At 44.2% G+C, this 24,381-nt stretch overlaps 1 protein-coding gene across 9 annotated transcripts in view; it reads right to left on the reverse strand.

Annotated features, from left to right (window-relative positions):
- Window positions 1-24,381, reverse strand: part of DENND2B (DENN domain containing 2B) — a 181,956-nt gene that overhangs the window by 33,435 nt on the left and 124,140 nt on the right. For all 9 annotated transcript variants that reach the window (XM_075755119.1, XM_075755116.1, XM_075755117.1 and 6 more), the window contains 7 exons: window positions 22,097-22,312; window positions 19,330-19,426; window positions 18,354-18,398; window positions 15,873-16,057; window positions 15,115-15,224; window positions 9,131-9,200; window positions 207-284 (listed from right to left, as the gene is read on the reverse strand). In XM_075755119.1, coding sequence (XP_075611234.1) covers window positions 207-284; window positions 9,131-9,200; window positions 15,115-15,224; window positions 15,873-16,057; window positions 18,354-18,398; window positions 19,330-19,426; window positions 22,097-22,312 — 801 coding nt within the window. The remainder of the gene's footprint in view (window positions 1-206; window positions 285-9,130; window positions 9,201-15,114; window positions 15,225-15,872; window positions 16,058-18,353; window positions 18,399-19,329; window positions 19,427-22,096; window positions 22,313-24,381) is intronic.

The following is a 24,381-nucleotide window of genomic DNA, read 5'->3' on the forward strand; positions in this document are numbered from 1 at the left end:
TTTTGAATCAAGTTCTGCCTCAGTCACAGAAGTAATAAGACATTCTTTGATGAGCCCAATAATAGAGATGGAATATCCAAAACAGCAACTGTAAAATACAGTTATCTCCCATCAAAGGAAGAAATTCTTCTCATCTGGTTCATCGCTGCAGATGTGTCTCAGTAAACAACCAAATTAAAGAGCAATATTGAAAAAAACCTTCTTACCTTGGAAAATAAGTCAAAGCACCCCAGCCGGCTGATGACACAATAAACTTCAGGTAGGCGTGGACCTTTTCCACTTGGCTGATAACAGTAAAAAAAAGAGATTGAAATTACATATTAATTTGGAGTCATAAGGAAATACACTTCTCTCTCTGATGACATGGTTGGCCATCATGCGACATCTTTCACTATCCATTTCTCCATCAAAATAGCTACTCTTGGAAAAGCATCATATTTCTTTCATAAGATAGGAAACTAAAAAGCATAAATAGTGCTTATCCACTTTGGAAATCACAGCACATTGGAGCTGTATTCCAATATTGCTCCAGCTTGCAGCCATAAAAGCACATTTAACTATGACTGTAACTCATGAATTCATGCCTGTGCTATCGTTGTCCTCTGCTCCTGCTGCGGCATGAGGAGTGGGGCCACCCCGGGGCCATGGGCTGGGAGATGAGAACTACAATGCTAAGGGAAGTTATGATGGATTTAGTTCCTCACTCACTCCATGATGTTCAAAGATAACTCAACTTACAGAAAGCAAGCTCATAGACCTAAACAAAGGCAAGCTGCATGAGCTAAGTCATTAACTTCCTCAGATTAATGTGTGATAAATTCTTAAATAACTTAAACAGTGGCAAGTATGAATCAACCTCCATCCTCCTCCCAAAAAAACCCCACCACTATAAAGACCATCCTCTGTAACCATCCTATTGGAGATATTTCCTAGAGAAGCAAATAGTTTAAATTGGCATGACTGCCTTGTATTCCCTCAGCGTACGGAACTCTGCAACCCTGCCTATACCACTGCAGGGAAAGGCCCGTCAGCACTGTGTCTGAAAGAAGGGTACAAACACTTGCTGGATTCAGCTTATTTACTGGAAAAGAAGTAAAATTAAGCCAATACTGAGAACTTTAGAAAAACCATCCTTACTGGCAAGGTCTTCAGAGCATAGAGCTGGTCTGCCTGTGTCTTGCATCTGTACAATGCACACAGATGGCAGTGACATCCAAGCATAGCAGCTTCCCACTGTATTTTTAATAGGCTGTGATGCAGCATTACAGTTTTGTGTAGTTGCAACTGATTTTCACCAGATCAGCAGGCACACACTTCCTAAGGGCTGTTATTTTAACAAGGCAGTTTGTTGACCTCAGATGCAGTCACATGTAGTCCCAAGATACAATGCACGGAAGTCCTGACACTGCCTTGTCCAGGAGCTACATCCCTCACAGCATAGAATGGCTGCAGGAACGCTAGCAAACCCCAGTACCCCAGCAGCAAAAAGCTGAAAGCGGGGTCTGAGGCAAGAGGCGAGGCTGCCTACTTCCTTGCATCTCATGGACTCAGTTGTGCTCGTGCTGCATGGAGCAAAAAGCAGCTGTAAAGGAATCACTTGGCATCACTTTGCCTCTTTGCGGAGCTGTAAATTATTGATACACAAGCAGTGATAGAGTCATCCCCATTAATAACAACTCTGTGATAAAGGAGCTCAGTCACTGTTTCCATCAGCTTCTGCCCACTTGTACATTTAGCCAAAGTGGCTGATCATTTTCTCTGTATCCACATAGAACGCCAGTATATTTTTATCTTTGTCTCATCATTACACTCTGCTGATACAGTGATTAACTCCCCCATGGTGTGTTTGACATTTACATGCCACACAGATGTCAATCAAGAGAAACTGAGGGGTAGCTGTGCTTTTTAAATCTGCATATTGCAATCTAGACTTGGACAGTCAGCAGGTGCCTGCCTGTTATAATAAAGACCACAAAAAATACCAAAGCTAAGTGAACACAGATGAGTCTATTTCTGGATCCAAACCTGCTCGCTACACGTCACATCTCTGAAAAAGCAGAGCCCTTTTTTGTCCATATTAGGTATAAAACCCTTTCTAAAGGCACTGAGTGATTATATCAAGCATGTGGGATTTTGGTTAAAATCATTGTGTCAAATCTGCAGGAATGCCGAAGCCATGCCAGGAGCCTTGGATAGCTCCCAACCAAGAGCTGTCTCACTAAGTGCCAGTAAAAACATCACATTCCTGGGTCATCTATAAGACCAGAAACAATAACTGCCTAGCGCTTACTCAAAGATTCTCCTTTATGAAATTTCATTGCTTTCAAACGTCTTAAAGGCTACATGTCTCTGAGAGCTGGGATTCTTCCCTCCTTGCACTCATCGTATAGGACATCCTTTTCTGTTATTTCAGAGACTTTTTCTTGCAAACAGCACGGCCTCCCAGATGCATACAAATTGTAAGAGGCAGCAAGCAAAAGCCTCAGGCAGAGCCATTTTGAGGGGCAGGACTTCTCAAATTTCTAATACTGGCAACTCTTCACATAACGTCCCCTCTCAGCCATCAGTTTACACCTCAAAGATGGATCTAAACCACCTGCTCATTATGCTTTAGTTTGCTTCTTTCCCAGAAAAGCATCATATGGGTCATGACACTCCTCCGTTCTCTGCCTGGACTCATCTCTTCATTAGGGGAGACTTGAGCACCGGGTCAGGCCAACAGTACTGGTTTAACCTCCTCTCTTCCCAGGAGAGAGTGCTTCCAAGTTGCAGGCTGTGCTCTACAAGGTAGCTACAAAGCTTTGGGAGTCATGTCCTCTGAGGCTCGCTCTTCCACATGATGAATAGGTCCAGTTCAGAGAAGCTGTGTGGTAAAGTAGCACAGCTGAGAGGCATCAGAGTGACTCTGCCTTGATAGATGGCACTCCTACTGGAAGAGGAGGGATGAAGGGGATGGTGGTTTGATTTGGTCTTCAATTTGTTTTCATGGAGCCCAGGATATTTTCCAGCCTTAGTCCAGTATCACGAATGAAAATGCTAATGAGTTTTGTTGATAACAAGACAGTTTCCCAAGAGGATGAACATAAACTGACAAGAACTTGGCTATGAGATCGAGGAGCTGAGATCTGCATCAGAGCTGGTCCGCAAGTGGCTCAGGACAGTTGTTTTTTATAGTGAGTTTAATCTGAAGTTTACTGACTAAAGCCCGCTCCAAAACCTGCTTTGGCAGGAGAAACAGGAGGCTTTTGCTCCAAAAACATAAGCCTGCCATTTTTCTCTTTCAAATCACACCTCCCTGCCCATGTGCTTGAACTCTAGGGGAACCTTCAGAGATCTCCTCCCAGTGTGGCATAGCACTGTGAGTCTTTCACACACTGCATGCGCCTGCTTTCAAAGCAAGGCAGGCTGTCCCTGCAGTCTGCATACTTGCCAGCCATTCAGACACATAACTCAGTGGTTTGGGGGGTTATTAAGACACTGGTGAGGCTGTGGGGTGTCAGGAAAGATCCTGGTTTCACAGCCCCAGAAACAACTGGGGAATGCTAGTCCCAGTATGCTGACATCGTAGGAACGAAAGCAGTGATTACCAAACACAACATTTTTCCTCCTGCACTTCTCCCAGCTTCTCCCATCCACCTGAAGATACACCGTGTGGAGAGGAAAGGCAGCAAAAAGAAAAAGAGCAAGAAAGAAAAACATGCACCATAGTCCTACCTGCCATCTCAAAGAAGCAGAATTACAGCAAGAAACAGACTAGCATCAAGCTGAAGACTCCAGAAGGACTGTGCTCCTTCCTCCCCAAAATAGGACAGGACATCTCACCTGAGAACTTCTAAATAATTCTCCAGAGAGCATTCTTAGAAAAACTGGAGGAAGCGGTAAGGGCTGCCCCAAGACCAGGTGAAACAGGACCATCATAAATGGTATTCCTGAATAACCTCCCAGCACATTTCTCCTGCTCAGTTACATTAGAGCCACACACAAGCTGATGGGGTGCGTAGCTTGAATGGATGACATCAAGAAGATAGAGGAGATGCCTCCCATGAACCTTTTTGTGCATACAGTAGTTAAGGCTTGGCAGTTTCAGAAAGAGAGAGACATACTGAAAACCCAGCAAGGCTCCTTCTTGGGAAGTCTGCTGTTTTGTTGCTGCCTTAATTTAAAGAATGACAGACCTACAAATACAGAGACTGAAAAGTAGGTTTGCAGAAATCAGGTTAATGCATCAGATCAGATCACCACTCTCTTAAGCCCAATACAATCACATTCTCATGGCCACACAAGCCCTAGCCTCACCAGCAAGCCAACATATCCAGAAACAGAGATGTTCCTTAATGGTGTCAGGAATCAGAACAATTCAAATGTTGAGAGTCTAAAACGAATACATCAGTCACAAGCCAGCTTCTGTGGCAGCTCTTAATTCCTTGTTAGGGCCAGTCCAAATTCAGACCATGAGAAAACTGTGGCTGTTTTAAATCCAAAAGATTGTCTTAAAGTCTTCTTGTTATACACGAAACATGAACTTTTAATGCCAGAGCACCCAATGTGCACAGGGCTGTCAATGGTGCTTGGGGGAGGGCAGGCTGGAGGGAAGAAGGCAAGGGGAAGAAAAGATTTTCCAGTGAGCTTTTTTCAGTTCCATAAACATTAGTCTGCATCCCACAAAAGCTGCTTTCACAGTGTAACATATTCCTCTCTCCTGCCCCAGCAAATGCAGGATGAACTAGTCCCACCTAACAACTGTTTTTCATGTTTTAACATACACACTTCTTGTTCAGGCATCTGCTCCTCCACTGACTCCTGGGGCTGGCTTGTCTTAGCCTAGAAAAGTGCTGGAGGACCATTTTTTATGTGAGAGGGAAAAGAGAGGTAGGATAGGGTGAAACAGACCCTGCAAGTTTTCATCTTATTTCTGCAAGTACAAAGTTACCAGCCAAGAAATCCTGACATCATCAGGCTTTCTGCTCTGAGAATGGGGTCTTCTCAGATATCTGCCCTATACGATAGAAATGTGTCTCCTACTGTTCCCATGAACCAGCTGCCAGCTGTGGCAACGAACTGCAGGACATTATTTTGAGGATGTAGTATCTTATACTCCAGTATTGCCCCACTAGCTAGAACTAGCACTCCTCAGCACCCACAGCAAGTCCCATGGCAGTAAAGCCTGAAATGCTTGTGAAGATCCCATAAAACAGCAGCTTACATGCCATGACTGTCCCTGGGGACAGGGGCTGGCACAGCTGTGGATCCCCGCCATAAGGCCACTGACAGCCCAGGCTGCTGAGAAGCTGCACTGGATCCAAGCATCTCCTAAAGGATACAGGCCTGGTTTCTCTCTGGCTGTCTACACCCTTTTTTTGGGCATTCATGACCTCCCAGTAAGGAAAATTTTGCAGATTTTCCAGTACTGGTGGGTCTTGCAGCAGAGGCTCTGTCAGCAGAAAGCTGTGCTCTTACTGGCACAAGCTATGGGGCTGCACAGAGAGAGAAGAGCTAAGACTTCAGTCATACCATTTAGAAAGCAATTTTTTAACATAGTAAATCAGGACAATTAGTAAAATGAACTTATACACTAAAGCAAATTAAAAATCTGTATTTTACAAGGTACACTCAGGTTCATGTTACAGTAGCTTCACCTCTGTTCCTTCCCCACCGTGTGCTACTACTGTTCCTGTGCTCCTGGCTCTTCCCTTCTGCCCCTGCCCAGGTTGCCACACCGTAGCACCGGTGGCATTCTAATGTTCACTGGAGAGAGCTGTGACCAGCCGGGTGAGGCTGAGCCCTCAGAAGGAACTGCTCAAATCATCTTTGCTGCCGACATGTGCATACTGCAGAGCCACAGCCCAAGAACAGCTCTAGAAAAGAACCTAGGAAGTCGATGGATTAATTAGCATGGAAAAGAAAGTGAAATTAATCTGTGTTATTAAAGAAAAATGTATTCTTTGCCATAAAATGGCATAGTAGCGAGAGCTAGTATCTCTGCAATATATTGGCTCATTTCCTTTTATATGAAGATGCATACTTCTCACACCAAGTCACTAGGAAAGCTGTTACATGATTGCCTTGGAAGTATCAAGATAGAACTGGAAAACTTCATGCTATCTATGGAAGTGCAGATTGTTAGCTGTGATACAATAGGTTACATTCCATTCTAATCCTGTTCCAAAATGAAACAAAACAATATAAATACATTTAAAGGAGATAGTGTACAGGATTTGTAGTACAAACAGAACATAATTGTCACTGTATCCCTTGAGGTAGTTTTGGCAGGGTTTTAGCACACACTCCCCAAACAAAGGGTTTGAAACAATCTGAAATCCGAAGGCAGAAAAGAAAAAGTGGAGCAGTTTGTTCATATCGCAACATGCCAAAGGAGAACAAGGCTGACAAAAAGTGATTGCTTCATAAACAAAGGAATTGGAACACTGGCCTCCGCAGAAGACACAGCCAGCCATCCTCCAGGATCAGGCTGGCTGGGCCATCCAGCCACGGAGCCTGCTGCCGAGGACTGCCAAACGCTCGAGAAGGTGTAAGACATCTCTCGCTGGGTATTACAAGAGCATCTCTCGCCAGGACGGCTGGGGAATATTTTCTAAGGAACTAGCCTCACAGCAGTTGGCTTGTCTTGAAGCAGAGTGGTTTAGAATGATTTTAGGGTTTTCTTATGGTTCTATACTGCACAGTATGGCCCCATCTTTCTCTTACATGATGTTTGCCAAAAACATCATGTAGTTCCCGAACTGTGGTTACTGCATTTGACAGAACTTGTGGGTCAGGAATGCGACTGATCAAAGGAGATGCTGTGAACTCCTGGACATCAGAGCCACCCTGACTGAAGCTTTCAGAAACTGCTCAGGAAACTGGACTCCCAAATAGAAAAAATCTGCTTTAAAGCCCAAGCCTCTGGCATATAAACAGTGCCTGTAGAATTTACTTGCCCCTTGTTGCCTGTACAAACTCTGTATTTGCACATATAAAATAAGAAAGTATGCACGTGACTGTAAATAGAAATCTCACACTGAGCTACACACACATCAGTGAGGCTGTTCCACCCATGCACCAACCCTTGCAGGGGACAAGAAATTGTTACTCTTTATGAGCACAGCTGAATCCTATGGAGAAGGCACTTCAGCTAACAACCCAAACTCCACCATTCTCCCAGCAGGACAGAAACAGGTTGCAGGATCCAAATACCAGCAGATCTCTGCTACTTTTGCCATTTCCCCAGATAGAGAACTGCTGAGATGTTTCTCTGTAGCTTCCAAAACCTTCTTTCTTTCTAAGCCCCAGACTGTGCCAGTTTTGCTCTCAGAAGTCATGGCAAGATTTGCCCCAGAAAGGCACAATCTGGTAAAGTACATTGGTATCACTTCACTTTCAGTGAAGAAATGTAAGAAATATGAAAGTCTTATATCCCCCTTTACCTGGTAGAGTGAAAGCATTCCATAATTTAATTCTAGCCAACATTTTCTGAGGTTTTGTTATTTTTTTCCAAGTTTACCTTATTATCCTTTTAAATGACACACATAAAAAAAGTAATGGAATTGTACTGCTGCCCTACATCTTGTTATGCTTAGTTACACCAGCAAGGATACCTTCTAGGTGCTCCACTTGTTTATCTCTGAATCACCCCCGACCAGCCCTAGATTTACTGCAACACAAGCTGTCATTGACATTTCCTTTCCACATATAAACCTTGTTGTGGCCCACACTTACACACTGTGTTATAGAGAGTAAGTGAGTCTCTGTGATGCTACCTATGGCAATTACCGCCCACAGAATTGATAAACAAGTTTTCTGTTATGTTAGTTTAAATGAAACTTCTTACAAATAGAGGAACCACACACAGCAATACCTCCCAGACAGAGCATCTGCTGTCTGCACGACAAGGAGCTTTGCCATAGACAAAGAGCAGGGTATGAGCAGGGTCAGGTACAGGCAGCATGCAGGATGGAGGGTGCTGTTCTAATGACAGCAAGTTGCTCTGTCTACTGGAAGCCACTGAAGGCAGGTGCTCCCTGCTTGGAAAGATGGGAAATCATGCCAGAGAGGGAAGGAAGAGGAAAGTGACAGTGCCCCTTTCTCTTAGGTAGGGGATACCTATTTACAAGTTTGCAATGCTGCTGCAGACATTCATTTTGCACAGAGAGTATGCAAAATGCTCGTGCAGCATCCAATATCCATAGCAGCTCTCCAACCAAGTGCAGGCAACTGTCATGTGAACAGTACAGAAGGCATGGCTCCCCACCTAGTCACTCGCAACCAGATCCAAACCTATCCAAGAGGTGATGAATGTAGGCTGGTGCTGCTGTATGCTTTGCAGCTATCCAGTCAGATCTGGAGGATGGACAGCAAAATCCCTGTTTGTGCTGTGCTTCACCTGCCTTAATACACTGTGCAAGCCTTTGTGCAGTTTCCTCCCTGCTCCCCTGCCCTGACACATACAGACACGCACTGTCATGCTCTCAGTTTATCAGATAACCAGTGATTTTCCAGGTGATGAGACAAGACTATTTGGTAGGCTCAGTCGGGTCCCCCCTACCACCAGTTGACCACCCCTGGTCATGAGGACAGAAAAGGAGCCCGAGAACCTAGACTTCCCGGCACTGGCATCAGCTTATTGCCTGGTCCTGAGCAAATGGTGCTGGTGGCCCGCTCTCCACAACTGTTACCCTCCTACTCAACAGGGTGGCTTATTTACCTACATCATGGACCTGCTGCAGACTCATTAGGCAGTGCTGGCAGAGTGCTTTGGAGATGTAAGCAGCTGTCCAAGAGATAAACGCTACTCACAAATGTTTAGAAATACCACATTTGCCTTTGTTTGCAGTGTCGTAGTATTTCTGATTCTGCTTGAAAGCATGTAATATAAAGAATTTTAAAGGTAAGTGCTCAGTCAAGAAACTTTCCACATACTTATGAATTTCCTACAAGACTTGGGATCCATTTGATTCAGCCAGCCATTACAAATTCTTTCTTTACTTGAGCTCCTTACATATCCAAATTTCAGAGTGACTAACTCTGTTTTCTTTAAAAACCATGAGAGACACCCTCAAAGTAAGTTCAGACTATAGTTTTGAGATATTGTTTAACAGAATTCTGCATTTTGACGTGAAGATGATGTACTTACCAACAGCCTCCTGCAATAACCAAACCGCCGGCTCCCATCTTCCCCAGTCAGCATGAAAGAGAAGGTCTCACTAAAAGAAAATAAATTGCCCAGATCTTACTATCAGAACTACAGCATAGCTACGAGGTAGATCATTTAGAAAAGGATACTGCTTTATGCAGCAGAGAGATTCTACCCACTGGAGGGTCTTCTCTCCCTCTGCCCATCATCTGGACATACTGTGGACAAATTCCATCAGGAGTAGAGCAAAAGTATCTGCACTATTGTGGACAACCTAGCTATCTTATTGTATGAAGAGATGGGTGCTGAATTTCAGTGATGTGGCAGTCCTTTTGTACTGCAGAAGGAACACAAAAATCATATTTTGAGGGCAGTATTCAAATGCTTTATCTCCCTTACCTTTTAGTTAGATCCTGTCTTTGGACTGTGCTTTGCTTTTAAAGGGGGAACCTTAGATATTCTCTAAGAGTAGAGAAATCATTTTCTAATCCAGAAACAACACAGATTTCCAAAATCCAGCGCATTTTATATCCCTAAGATAAGTACCATCTGTGACAGAGAAGTAAACCAACAGTTTAAGGCTGTAATTACAGCACAGGTAAAGGGATGGGTCTGTGAATTTGTGCCTGGACTGAGAAGCATTTCTGACTGCTCTGCAAGTTTTAACTGACATTATATAAAACATTTTTTCTTTGTGCTGGAATACCAGGGTTTATATAATTATAGCATATAATTATATGGGAGGGATATCTTGTTTCACAAACATGGGCTCATGAAAGGTCTGTCTAGGAGAGTGGCAGCAGAAGAGGTGAAATGCTGTGTAGGCAGGGCTGCGTGCTTCTCATACCATTGTTGCCCACACAGTTGTCTGCTTCTCCTTCAGTGTTTTCAATAACTCACTATTCAGGTGCTTCCACATACTGAGTAATACAACCAAGCAATATGGAATATAACATGGTTATGTCGCATGTGCCATAGGTAAGCCAATAAAAAGTTCCATATGTATTCTTGGCTACAGTAATTCCTGCAGGTGAATGCTAGTTCTTTGTCATCATTGAAAGTCCCCCTAGACACAGAACAGGTCTAACTTCATTTACATGTCTCAGACCATGCATCTTAAAAAGCCATCTCACATTCTAGATGAATATGTGGAAAATCCACCTGGAGTATTGCATCCAGCTCTGGGGTCCCCAGTACAAGAAAGACATGGAGCTGTTGGAGCAGGTCCAGAGGAGGGACACAGAAATGATCAGAAGGCTGGAGCACCTCTCCTATGGAGACAGGCTGAGACACCTGGAGAAGAGAAGGCTCTGGGGAGACCTTACAGAACCATAGAATGGTTTGGGTTGGAAGGGACCTCAAAGATCATCTAGTTCCAACCCCCCTGCCATGGGCAGGGACATCCTCCACTAGACGATGTTGCCCAAAGCCCCATCCAACCTGGCCTTAAAAACTTCCAGGGATGGGGTCTCCACAACCTCTCTGGGCAACCTGTTCCAGTACTTCACCACTCTAACAGTAAAGAATTTCTTTCTAACATAATCTAAATCGACCCTCCTTCAGCTGAAACCCATTACCCCCTGTCCTGTCACTACACTCCCTCATAAACAGTCCCTCACCAGCTTTCCTGTAGGCCCCCTTCAGGTACTGGTAAGCTGCAATTAGATCTCCCCAGAGCCTTCTTTTCACCAGGCTGAACAATCCCAACTCCCTCAGCCTGTCCTCATAGGAGAGGTGCTCCAGCCCTCTGATCAGCTTCGTGGCCCTCCTCTGGACTCGCTCCAACAGCTCCATGTCTCTCCTGTACTGGGGCCCCCAGAGCTGGACGCAGTACTCCAGGTGGGGTCTCACAAGAGCCGAGTAGAGGGGCAGGATCACCTCCCTCCACCTGCTGCCCACACTTCTTTTGATGCAACCCAGGACACGGTTGGCTTTCTGGGCTGCAAGCGCACACTGCTGGCTCATGTTGAGCTTCTCATCCACCAGTACTCCCAAGTCCTTCTCCTCAGGGCTGTTCTCAATCCATTCCTCACCCAGCCTATAGTTGTGCTTGGGATTGCCAAAACCCACGTGCAGGACCTTGCACTTGGCCTTGTTGAACTTCATGCTGTTCGCACGGGCCCACCCCTCCAGCCTGTCAAGGTCCCTCTGGATGGCATCCCTTTCCTCCAGTGTGTCGACCACACCACACAGCTTGGTGTCATCGGCAAACTTGCTGAGGGTGCGCTCAATCCCACTGTCCATGTCGCCGACAAAGATGTTGAACAGTGCCGGTCCCAGTACCGGCCCCTGAGGGACGCCACTCATCACCGTTCTCCGCTTGGACATTGAGCCATTGACCACAACTCTTTGAGTGCGGCCATCCAGCCAATTCCAATGGTCCATCCATCGAATCCCTGTCTCTCCAATTTAGAGACAAGAATGTTGTGTGGGACAGTGTCAAATGCCTTGCACAAGTCCAGGTAGATGACGTCAGTTGCCCTTCCCTTGCCCACCAACACTGTAACCCCATCATAGAAGGCCACCAAGTTTGTCAGGCACGATTTGCCCTTAGTGAAGCCATGTTGGCTGTCACCAATCACCTCCTTATTTTCCATGTGCCTGAGCACAGTCTCCAGGAGGGTCTGCTCCATGATCTTGCCAGGCATGGAGGTGAGACTGACTGGCCTGTAGTTCCCTGGGTCTTCCTTTTTTCCCTTCTTAAAAATGGGGGTTATGTTCCCCCTCTTCCAGTCGGCAGGAACTTCGCCAGACTGCCAGGACTTCTCAAATATGACGGAGAGTGGCCTGGCCACTTCATCCGCCAGTTCCCTCAAGACCTGCGGATGCAACTCATCAGGTCCCATGGACTTGTGCACCTTCAGGTTCCTTAGATATTCTCGAACCTGATCTTCTCCTACAGTGGGCGGTTCTGCATTCTCCCAGTCCCTGCCTTTGCCTTCTGTGACCTGGGCAGTGTGGCTCAAGCATTTGCCAGTGAAGACTGAGACAAAGAAGTCATTGAGTACCTCAGCCTTCTTCATATCCTGGGTAACCAGGTCACCCGTTTCATTCTGGAGGGGACCCACATTTTCCCTCGTCCTCCTTTTCTCACTAACATACTTATAGAAACTTTTCTTGTTGTCCTTGACATCCCTGGCCAGACTAACTTCTATCAGGGCTTTGGCTTTCCTAACCTGAGCCCTGGCTGCTCAGACAGTTTCTCTGTATTCTTCCCAGGTTACCTGCCCTTGCTTCCACCCTCTGTAGGCTTCCTTTTTTTGTTTGACTTTGCCCAGGAGCTCCTTGTTCATCCATGGGGGCCTCTTGGTGTTTTTGCTTGACTTGCTCTCTGTTGGGATGCATCGCTCCTGAGCTTGGAGGAGGTGACCCTTGAATATTAGCCAGCTGTCTTGGGTACCTCTTCCTTCCAGGGCTTTGTCCCATGGTACTCTACCAAGCAGGTGCCCGAAGAGGCCAAAGTCTGCTCTCCTGAAGTCCAGGGTAGTGAGCTTGCTGCACACCCTCCTCGCTTCCCTGAGGATCCTGAATTCCACCATTTCATGGTCACTGCAGCCAAGGCTGCCCTTGAACTTCACATCCCCTACCAGGCTCCTTATTGGTGAGAATAAGGTCCAGCATGGCACGTCTCCTCATGGGCTCCTCTATCACTTGGAGGAGAAAGTTGTCATCAATACATTCCAGGAACTTCCTGGATTGCTTGCGCTCAGCTGCGTTGTCCCTCCAACAGATGTCGGGGTGGCTGAAGTCCCCCATAAGGACCAGGGCTTGTGAGCATGAGACTGCTCCTATCTGCCTATAGAGGGCTTCATGTGCTCGGTCCCCCTGGTCAGGTGGCCTGTAGCAGACCCCCACTATGATGTCCCCTGCCCCAGCCCTCCCTTTAATCCTGACCCATAGGCTCTTGGTCAGCTCCTCATCCATCCCCAGGTGGAGCTCCATGCACTCCAGCTGGTCATTGACATAGGGGGTGATGCCCCCTCCTCGTCTGCCCTGCCTGTCCTTCCTAAAGAGCCTGTACCCTTCCACCCCAACACTCCAGTCATAGGAGCTATCCCACCACGTCTCTGTAATGCCAATAAGGTCATAGCCTTGCAGGCGCACACACGTCTCCAGCTCCCCTTGTTTGTTCCCCATGCTCTGTGCATTCACATAGAGGCATTTCAGTTGTGCCCCTGATGAGGCTGACTTATTGGCTGGGGTGGCTGGGATTCTTTTGATGTATCTTCCCAGTGTTACCCTGTTGGTTCCTGTTGCATCCGGAGCCCCTAGCTCGTCTCCTCTAGGCTTCAAGCATGTGGTAGTGCATCCAGCACATCTCTGAGCAGTAGGCCGAGGGCCCTTGCCAGCGCCCTGTCCCTCCAACCTGGGCACATCGTCCCACAACATGTCGCTGGCAAGCCTGACGTTATCCCCCTCCCCCTTCAAGCCTAGTTTAAAGCTCCATCAATGAGCCCCGCTAGTTCCTGGACAAAGATCCTCTTCCCCCTTTGAGAGAGATGAATCCCATCAGCGCTCATCAGGCCCGGTGCCATGTAGGCCGCTCCATTGTCAAAGAACCCAAAGTTGTGGCATCGACACCAGCCATGGAGCCATGCATTTATGGACTGCGGCTGTCTGTTCCACCCACCATTGCTGCCCTTAACTGGAAGGAGGGAGGAGAATATTACCTGCGCCCCCAAATCCTTCAGTGACTGTCCCAAGACCCTGAAGTCCCTTTTGATCGCTTTCGTGGTACGTGTCTCTGCTTCATCCCCACCCACATGGAGGAGCAGCAGTGGGTAATAGTCAGAGGGGTGTACCAGGCTGGGGAGTTTCCTAGCGATGTCCTTGACACGGGCCCCGGGGAGGCAGCAGACTTCTCTGAGAGGAGGGTCTGCCCTGCATATCGGGCCCTCTGTACCCTTCAGAAGGGAGTCCCCTACGACTGTAACTCTCCTTTTTTTCTTTGTTGGGGTGGTCACGACCCGAGGCATGGGCTTTTTGGGCCTAGGTGCTACCTCTGGAGTAACTTGACTGTCATCCATATCCTCGCTTGAGTGGCCTTCCACAGCCAGAGCCTCGTACCTGTTGCACAGGGGTACGTGGGATGGCAAGGTGGGTGAGGAAGAGAAGGTTCACCTGCCGCACTGCGCGTGGACTTGTTTCCATTCACTCCTCTCTTTGAGGCTGCTGCCTTCTGCCTGGTGAGGGGAGGATACAGGGTCCCCTTCACTTTGGCTTTGATCTGTTAGCTGTCCCTGTTTCTGCCTCAGGGAGGGCAGAGTTTGGCTCCATAAGTCTATCTCTCTCATAGTAGCCTTTCAATACTTAAACAGGGCTTATGAGAAAGACAGGGACAGATTTTTTAGTAGGGCCTGTAGCAATAGGACAAACCATTCTATGAATCTCTCCCTTCTGCCTATTCTACTACTTGTACACCTTCAGATCAACAAGTTCTGATGCATCAATGCAGGAGGGAAAAAAGACACATTTTTTGATGTTCCTTTTGAATGAAAATGTAAGCCAGGCTCTGCCTTCCCTTGCCCTTCTGTAGTCATTCACCTTCAAGGGAAGAAAGCTAAGGCTCCTCTGCTGGCATAGAGCTCAGCTCCAAACAAGTTCTCAGAACAGCATTGCTTTGAGCCAAACGAAGACATGTCCTGCAACATCAGACAAGCATTCTGGGGTAAATGACTAGGACAGGTGGTGGGCAGGGCCTTGTCCTTTTTAAGATTTATTTTAAACACTTCCATTTAGGCTTTTGGGTGTAGCACCAAGAGGAACCTTCAAACCTCTTCCCTGCAGCTACACAGGCCTGTGAGGCAGGCAGACTAGGGAGGAAAAATAATAGAGAACTTTTAAAAAAAATTAAATACAGCTGCTTGAGCCTGAAGTGGCCAAGACTCAAACTGCTACTTCCTTAATTGGGCATCAGCAAGCCTGTGGCTGCTCCAGATGCACTCCATCAGCACTGCACAGCAGAGGAACGACAGAGGGTTTACCTGTTGTATTCGGAGACAGGGAGCCAGTCCTTGGCATCAGGAAAGCAGAACTGAGGGATAGCCTTGAGACGCTCCTCTGCTTCACGCATTTGCTTGGTTGGTCTTTCTAGCTGCGGGGGAGGAAATTGAGGTTCAGTCAGTTACTGTTAGTGCCAGCTTCACAGCACCTCTCAGGAGCGGGGGTTACTAATGAGCTCTGAAGAGCAAGGGCCCATCGGCTTGTTCTTTATTTGTGCTTGGTAGTGAGGCATGACCCCAGGACAGGCTTATAGATGCTGGTACAATAGAAATAATCACTGCTGATTTTTTTTATTATTATTTTTTAAATTGCCCGAAACTTCCTTGTTGCACAATGACCACTTAAAACACAGTCCTCACTCAAATTCCTTCTGCTGCAAGAGCACAAAAGAAATGCCATAGATCAGCAAAAGTCTTTCCATTGACTTCAGTGAGTTTTGGAACAAATCCTAATATAGCCAAAATGAGTTAGAAGTGAAATATTTAGAAACTGAATTTAAACACAGTCTTTAAAGCACCTACCATCAGGCCAAACTCTCCAGCACTGGAAAAGATAAATTTGTAAACAGGGAAAGCTTTCAGTCACCTCCTTTATGCCCTTTGCTTTGTAACTGATCGCTTTGGAAAAATTATGAAAGCTGAATGAATAACTCCACTTAAAAAACAGATTTCTATTAATTTTCCCACTTAGTCACTTTATTGATCTTAGAATGTACTGTACGTAAGAACTTTGCTTTTACCTTGGGAAACTGATATGTCACTTCTGGGAGGTAAGTGTTTTTAGAGGGCTTCTTTTTCAGCGACACTACCACAAAATACTCAAATAACTCCCGTTCCTGCCATTCGATCAGCTCCAGTTCCAGGGTTCGGTAACTTGGAGCCCTCTTCAGCATTGACTGGATGTGTACTAGACGCTGAGTATGAGCTAGCATTTAAAAACAACAAAAAAGAGACAGATGGTTACCTGGGACTGTAACGTGTACGTGTAAGCCACAGCCATTCACAAAGGACTTTCAAATTGCCAGCGTATTATTCCAAGCATGTTCTCCTTTCAAAAGCAAACCTTCATACTGTAGTCTCCTCTACTAATTGCGCCCATAAATCAAAACTCTTTCCAAGTACTGAAGTGATGCAACACTAAGTCACTGAAATAATGTGCAGTTCATAACTGTTACCCTGCCAAAGGTCTGCTTTTTCTTCCCACTTAAGACTAGATTATAAGCCTTGATGTGGGTGTGCAAATGCACTAGGGCCTCCAGGGTGACACATCCCAGGCCTGACTTGGACCTGGTTTACTTTGGTGAAAAACAGTTCTGTGACCTGTTCTTACATAGCACAGCTTTATGCTAAGAACCACTGAAGGTGTATTTTCTCCTCGACAGCACAGGCGTGGTCCATACAAGCCATGGAATGATCTCCAGGGAAGGGGAAAGGAAAGAGATGTGAAATGCCTCCCCTGTAGGATTGCTTTGCTTGTGCCAAGTCGATTGAGGGGCAATCTTAGATTCATGGTCACATCCAGTCCTGATTCAAAGATATGCCTTGATCCAGTGACTTGTCGCTAGACGTCTATGGTGGACTAGTCAGTAACATCATTCGCAGTTCTGGTAGACCAATAAGTGAAAACATCTAAGTAAAACCAGCTTCCCACATGCTCTTCCCCACCTCTTCACACCAGGCAAATGAATTACTAGCAGCACACATCAATCCCTTAAGGCTATAATCACTTACACTGCCCACAGTTTGCAAAAGGCAGACTGTCCCTTGTGGTGGGGAAATAAGATGTCACAAGCTCTTGATCATAGCAGTAATTAATTGACAGAAAGAAAGGGAAACCCCTTGATGATCAGCTGTCACACAACTGGATCAACAACACAAAAAATAAAAATTATTTTGATAAAGCTCTTGGGTCTTGATGTGACTGCACAACCAGAGAAGCCAAATCCCAAGAAACAACCTGCCTTGTCCTGCCTTGAGACAGTGTCCTGCTGGCCAGTGCTTCCTATTTGCAAGAGGTGAAACCAAAAAGCCCACTCCAACAGACTTGACCCAGTGAATCCTGTTATGCTACACATGACAAAAAGATCTGTGGTTCAGGATGCCCTGAGAGCATCAATGTAAATATCAGGTCACGCAGGAGCAGCTGGTTAGGGAGCCATCAGAATGAAGATCCTCTGTTCCACAACAATGGGAGAAAAAGCTTCACAGTTTCCAGTGAAATCAGAATATCCTCCCAATATCAAGAGAGAGGCAGGGCCCTGTCTGTCTTCTTTCATGGGCTACGAGCAAAAGCAAGCCCTATAATTTCTGACACAAAGAGAAACAGAATTGAAATTGTTCTTGGGCTGGTACTTGTCTAAAAAGGAGCAATGAGTCTTTTTCCACACATCACTGTACAATGCTGCATACAGCCTGTTTTGAGCAGTCCTACCACCACCTATCTGGAACAAATCTGCTTCCCTAAGACAACTTTTTCCAGCAAGTTTTCCTGTATGAACAGTAAGCAGGTGACATCTGCAGTAGATAGACATGAATGCTTGCCCCTTATAACCACAGCTCCACACTCTTGGATTTTTTCCCTTCACTTACTAACAACATGATAGATTTTTTAGTAATAAAATCTGTTGTTGCTGCCTTAAACTTTTTTATAGTTCTCTCTATGTATCAGGACTCTTGAAAATGAGGGACTAATTTACTGGTCTGGCTGAAGCAGAGTTTGTGCAGGTGCTGTGCACTGATAAAGGAATTTCTACAATTTGGAGACTGCAGACCTATAAAAAAGTGTAAGAACCGCTATGCTGGATCAGACTCAGAATCTTGCCTCCAACAGCAGCTAGCTGTAAACACTTAAAGCAGTGCATGAGTAAGAAGAGAGCATATTTATCCAATCTCATCCCTCTAAGTTTGCACCCAGTAGTCAGTCTGGAAAACATCAGCATCTGTGAAGCGGCTGACAAAGCAAATCTATCAAAGGTCCTGTTCTTCATTATATGACACAGTTGCCAAATCCTTGTTAGATCCTCACAGCTCATTTTGTCCTTGCTTTCCACATTCATGCTCCTGTGTTGGAAACTTTGTGAGCTCTGCAATAATGGAGTTAGCATAGTTTGGGAAGAAAAATATAGGCCACGGACAGGAACAAAGTGCAGCAGCAGGAGAATGTGCGTTGATAAAGTCTGTGACAGTGGCTGACTAGAAGGTATTGAAGGCCAGTCCCTTACCTTTAAACCTGTCATCTGAGTCACTCTCACTCTCGCTGTTCTCATCTGCAGAGGAGATAGAGGGATCAGTTAATGCAAAACCAAAGCAAACATAAACTTAGTTTACTATGGTGAAACTGGGAAAAATCACATCTCACACTGAACTTTGTGATCCACGCATGCTCTCTCCTCAGTTTTAAAACATCTTGAAATACACAGTTTGAATGACTCCTTAGATTGTTTTCCTTGGATTAAGTTTCAATTTTCCTTGAAAATTAGAGCTTCATTTTGATGCAAATGCAAAACTCATTCTCTATTATGGCAACTGGTTGCAGTGAGCCCCCATCTGTGCTAAGCTACAGAGGTGAACATGCCATTTGGAAAATGGATTTTAATCCTTCCACTTCTTTTTCAGACTTTAAATTTTTTGGAAAAAAAAAAGTTATGCAGCATTTGAGAAGTCAAAATAAGCCTTAAGAGCTTTGTCTGTCTGGGCAACATTTTCAATCACCAGAACTCACCAAACTGAGTGAGAGTAACATGCAAAAGTAACCTTATGACAAGATGTATTTCTGAGATGTACTCATATTAAAGCTCTATTGTACTCCTATTCCAACCATGGCCTGAATTTCTTTTTGGTCCTTGCTTTTCCAGAAGCAGTCTGAAACGCAGTGTGAGTTATATTCACATGCCAGGAAAAAGCATGAATAAATTACAAGGTCAAAACTGTGAATTTTAGACAAAACTTACAGATGTAAATTACTCAAAAAGTGAACTAAAGAAGCTGGATAAGTCTAGCTGATCATGGGATTAATAGGATAGACAATGCTGAGAATCTCATCCCTATTTTCTCCTCTTGCAGACACAAAGTTATCATTGTTCATAGAAGAAAGCTCCAAACAAAGTAGAGCCTGGGGTAGATGCGGAGGAAAGAAGGGAATCTGTTAATCCTGTAACACTCAAATGGCTTCACTGAACTGTGATGCTTGTGTCATACCTCGTAGGGACGCTGTCTCAATATTGGACATAGAAAGTTTCTTCAATCGTTTCTTTCCTCTTTTTGCACTGTAGATGGAATTGATTCTTTGGACAAGCTGCAAAATAAGAAAATGAGGAATCAGTAAGACCAAACACTTTTCTGCCAGGAGGCTTTTAATTAATCTATCCAAACAAAGAATTTGACCATGGATGATAGGCCAGCTGAACCCCCCAAAGCACATTTCTTATCTCTCTCATTTTTTTGAATCACATATTTTTAATCTCACTCCTTTACTTATGGATATATTTTAAAAAACAATTAAATAACTCAGAAACCTAATTCCCATTTTCAAAAATCATGTAGACATTTGTAACAAAAGCACAATGAGCCTGAGGATTCAAAGGTAGCTGTTATCCTCTACCACCTTGTTCCTCTCTCTCTATGCTATTGATTCTCTCTTCACTTGCATTGTCTAAGTAACAGTGATCCATTAGCCATATCCAACTTTGCCAAATTCTCATGGAGCTTAAGATCATATTCTTATTCTGAATATGAGTAATGTGTGTTATCACCTCTCTGAACTGAGATTTTAGTGTGTTCAGATAAGCACAAAAGGAGATGGCCCTAACTTTTTAAAGCCTTTTCAGGTACAGAGTGAACCAGCTGCTTTGAAGCTATATCATATCAGCTGAGGATCTGGCCCATACGCACTTCCCATCCCTCCCCCTTCCAACTCGTGCTGTACTTAACTTACTTCAGACGTGCTGTATCTACTGTCTCCAATCTTATCCTTATCTACAAAAGTATTTTGAAGTTAGCTACTTTAACCAGCACTGGCCAGAATTTTAACTCCTGGTAATCATCTTTATGACTTCCCTCAGGAGGGCTAATGCAGACAATAACTGTCTATCCAAAAAAATCTGAGATGATGGAAAATTTTAATGAGATAACTCATTAGAGTTTAGAGCCTTCACCAAGAGGTTGAGATTACGAATTTGTAATTAAATAGAATATAACAACTTCTGGAGAGCCAGAAACATGTAGCAATTTAACTTCATAATGTTTTTATGAGTCAGGAATAGTATATTTCATTCCATAGCACTTTACTCATAGAACTATAATACATTTTGCAAAAGCTGTTTTACTTCAGCTTGCAGAGAGAAACAAACTCAGTGAGAGAAACTAATTCACCGTAGACACTGTAGAAAGTCAGTAACAGAGCACAGACTGGAACAAAAACTCAGGTAACTCCTCCAAAGAGGAACAGCGTCTGGCCCAGAACGGACAGTCTAAAGTGTTAAAAACCTCAATGGTTCTCCCGCTTGAAGCGTGTGCCAGCCCAGAAACTCCTGCATGTAGGCACTAAACAAGGCATCAGGAACCAGGAGCGAGGGGCTTTGCTGGCATTTTTCACTCCCCTCACTGTGCTGCTCGGCGCTTTGTCTGCTTGAGCTACTTCACCAGCAGTAAAATACCTGCACTGCGGTAAGGAAAGCCCAGATGTTTAAAGCATTTGGATATTGTTTTGCAAAGCATCACTGGGGGTGGTAAAGAACAGGAGTTTCTCAGGTTTGAGTTTTTGCCTCTAATAATATTTTCTCAATAAAAAACTGAGATTCTCCAGTAATATGTGATTCTAGGAGCTAGACTGGTCAAAAATAAAAATCATCACAAGATTTATGTTAAACCTATGAACATTCATATGCTGAAAACATAATTTCACATAAGGAGAATGTCGGTCCTTAAATCTAAATTTTTTTTAAAAAAAAAGGTACAAAACTAACAGCCAAACTTTTCAAGTTTTATTCAAAACCAAGTAGTAAGCTACTCTGTAAGTTACTCTAACTTCCTTCACAGATGTATGCTCATTTGTGCCGTAAAATAGTATATTCCAAGAAAGTATAAATATAGTAAATATTAAAGATGTAGGATTAATTTCCTCTTGTTTGTTTCCTGCTTAGACTGAATTTCAGACTAATTGACAGGAACATAAAAATCTCCCTTTACTCACAGTATTTACAGCCATGCACTTTAAAATATGCTCTCTAATAAGAACAGGAAAGAGCTGAATATACAGTAAAAATCAACTTTGTTCACAAGCCAAAAATAAATATATTGGCAGTTCTCCCCCTCCACCTCTGTTGCCACTGTACTAGAAAAAGTTTGTTGGGATTTTTTTGTTGTTGTTGTTGCTTGGTGGCTTGGGTTATTTTCACATCCCATTTTGAATTGGAAAACTCCGTGGAAAATGGAAAATTAATTTTTACTTCAAATCCATCAAGACAAAAGTGTTATCAGGATGGGGTAAGTTGTGAGTAAATGAAGGGAAACATATTAGGCCAATAATAGTTATATTCCTGAGACCAGTAAACAAATGATGGGGAAAAAACCCACTTCAGATGCTGCTGCATGTTTTAAATAAAAATTGCTTGGCCATCACCCATTCAAAATCATAAAGTTAGGTACACAACAATGCTCTGGCCCACAGATCTTAAGGAAAAGTGTGGAAAACAAAATTGGTTTAAAATCCAGTCTGTGCAAAGATGGCAATCAGATGTTTGCTACTGTTGGATCAGGGCTGAGTTATCCACTTTTAGGGAAGGGATTTTTCACAGTACAGCTGTATGTAAAAAAGGACTATGTATTGGTTCCTGCGAGTTACTGTTTCTGGTGTGATCTCAATTTTACTTTAGGATACAAAAGGAGCTTTCAGTGATGACTAAATGCTGGATAAAAATTTGCAAGCTCTTGCAGATGGGCATAAGTCTGATCACCCTGCCAGTACCTTTGGGATCCTCCTGGCCCGCCGTGTAGACAGCAGCTCACTTGTGGTACTCAGGCTGTCCTCATTGAGGCTGGAAGGGGAGGAGGGAATGCCAAGTTGAGCTAGCAGCAGCATGTCATCATGGCTATGCCGCTTGGGCAGCCGTGGCAAGCGGTGGCTCTTCCTTTCTGACCAGTTCCCGATGCGCAGAGACTGGCTGCTGGGCTTCGAAGGTAGCTGCAGGAACAAGAACAGCTTGAGCTCTTCCCCTCCTCAGCAACACTTAGTGCAGAAACAGCTCTTTGTGAGTGAGTGGTGGCTACACAAGGACATCACGTCAGGTGAGCCACCGCTCTGCAGGATATGTGCAAAGAGAGGGTTTAAGGTCAAAATGAAGAGACAGGGGTCAATATCTAAGACTTTGAAGTTCAAAAAGAAAAAAACAATAGTACTTTGGCTTTGGTGCATTTCCATGCACCCACACCACATCAACTCTATGAGCCTTCAAACCTAACTTAAAGGCTTGGCTGATATCACAACACTGACTCGATGTGCCTGATTCATCTCTTTCACTTGCAGTAGTGAAAATCAAGAGCAATTACATTGAAGTTGCTATTTTATCCTAGAGAAAGTAAGTAGAAATCAAGCTTGCTGTATTTCCATGGTGTTAAGATGTTTTAAGATCTGTCAATGTGCAGAGGTGCAGTTATAGCTTTGTCCTGCATTCTCAAATAACTCCCTTTAAAACACAGAACTGTTGTCATTGCAGGGGGAAGGGAAAATCTCCGAGACGATTAAGCACTAAGTAACAGCTATTTTTGAAAAACTAGGGCTCTTATGGAGCAGTCCTTCAAGCAGCTCTGCCCAGCTCTGGTCCTTGCCTTCTCCTCCCAAACACAAACACTGTAAGGAGCTTAACCAGCATGTCTAGAAAAAGTAGAATTATGTCAAATAGTTGTCAATTGGCATTTGCTAATATTCTATTAGCAGTATTACGAGCTATAAACCTGCAGCCATAAATGTCTCATTTGTTCTACTTGGAGGGCTTACCTATTACAACGCCACACTATCTGGGATTAAGCAAAGCTGTTTCTAGATGGGTGCGTTTTGCATCACAAATACAACGTCATCAATAAAACATTCTTTTTATATCTGATGACTTCAAAAATTGAAAATAATGAATGGGAAAAGAGAAGACAGCGGGATTCAAAATGACCACAAGGCAGTGTTTCTGAGGTCTTTGCTTCCCACAGGTTAGCATGCCAGGAAAATCTGCCATCCTCTATACATTAATGAAAGCAATTATTTTTGGAGATGATCGTTGAAAGCCTGCTGACCTTCTGATCTCTTCCATCTTGTTTATCATCATCCATGACTTAAAAGTCATGTTGCTAATCCAGCTATGTTGCTAGGCTGGAAAAACTAGGCGATAAATTGTTGCCAGATTCCTCAGGAAATTGAGACTTTTCTATTTCTGGACATTGGAGAATTACCCAGGCCCATAGCTGACCTGCTCTTAGTGTCTCTTCGCTTTATATATCAGTGCAATGACAGCGCAATTATTGCAGGACTGACTCCTGGCAGGAAACTCCTGGCAGCATTTCAAAAAGAAGCTACCAGAATAAAGATAGCCCTGTTGCAAAGATACCAGAGAGTGCTTATTTACTGAGCAACATTACAGAAGTCATTTTAATCCATATATTCTTTGGTCACCCTGTGCAAAACAGACAACAGTGGACAATACCTTACTATGGACCTATATGGTTCCCACCTTAATGGTACACACTGTTGGATCCTGTAGAGGCTACACAATTCCTGTTCACACACACACAGCCAAGAAGAATTGTTATGCATAGTATGTCTCTCACTAGGAGGTTATCTTCATGGCTGCAGTTTCTGTTTCTCCTTACTCTACCTGATTACTACTTTCCACTTGTTCCCTTTTCAGCAGCTTTGCTGAAAACACTCCAGTTTTACAAATGATGTGCTAGATGCATACTAAGAATCCTGGTGATACTTCTTTTGCCTCTTGGACTGTGATGCTCACATGCATGCAAAATAAGTGAAAGAAAACATATTCAGTTTTGTTCTAGGTCTCTTTACAAGACAAAAATGTAAGTCGTCGTGACCTTTTGTTCAGCTGCAATTTTTCTGTTGATTCAGTGCAAAACAAAGTTCCTTTAAAAGGTGTTTTGAATCTCAAAATTAAGTATGTGATGAAATTTGTATTTTTCCTTATGAACACAATGATCCCATAAACAACAAAGCAACCTGGCATTTCATAGTGTTCACAAAAAACAGACAGC

The sequence above is a fragment of the Balearica regulorum genome, chromosome 5 (genome assembly GCF_011004875.1).
Source record: "Balearica regulorum gibbericeps isolate bBalReg1 chromosome 5, bBalReg1.pri, whole genome shotgun sequence".
NCBI classification, from domain to species: Eukaryota; Metazoa; Chordata; class Aves; order Gruiformes; family Gruidae; genus Balearica; species Balearica regulorum.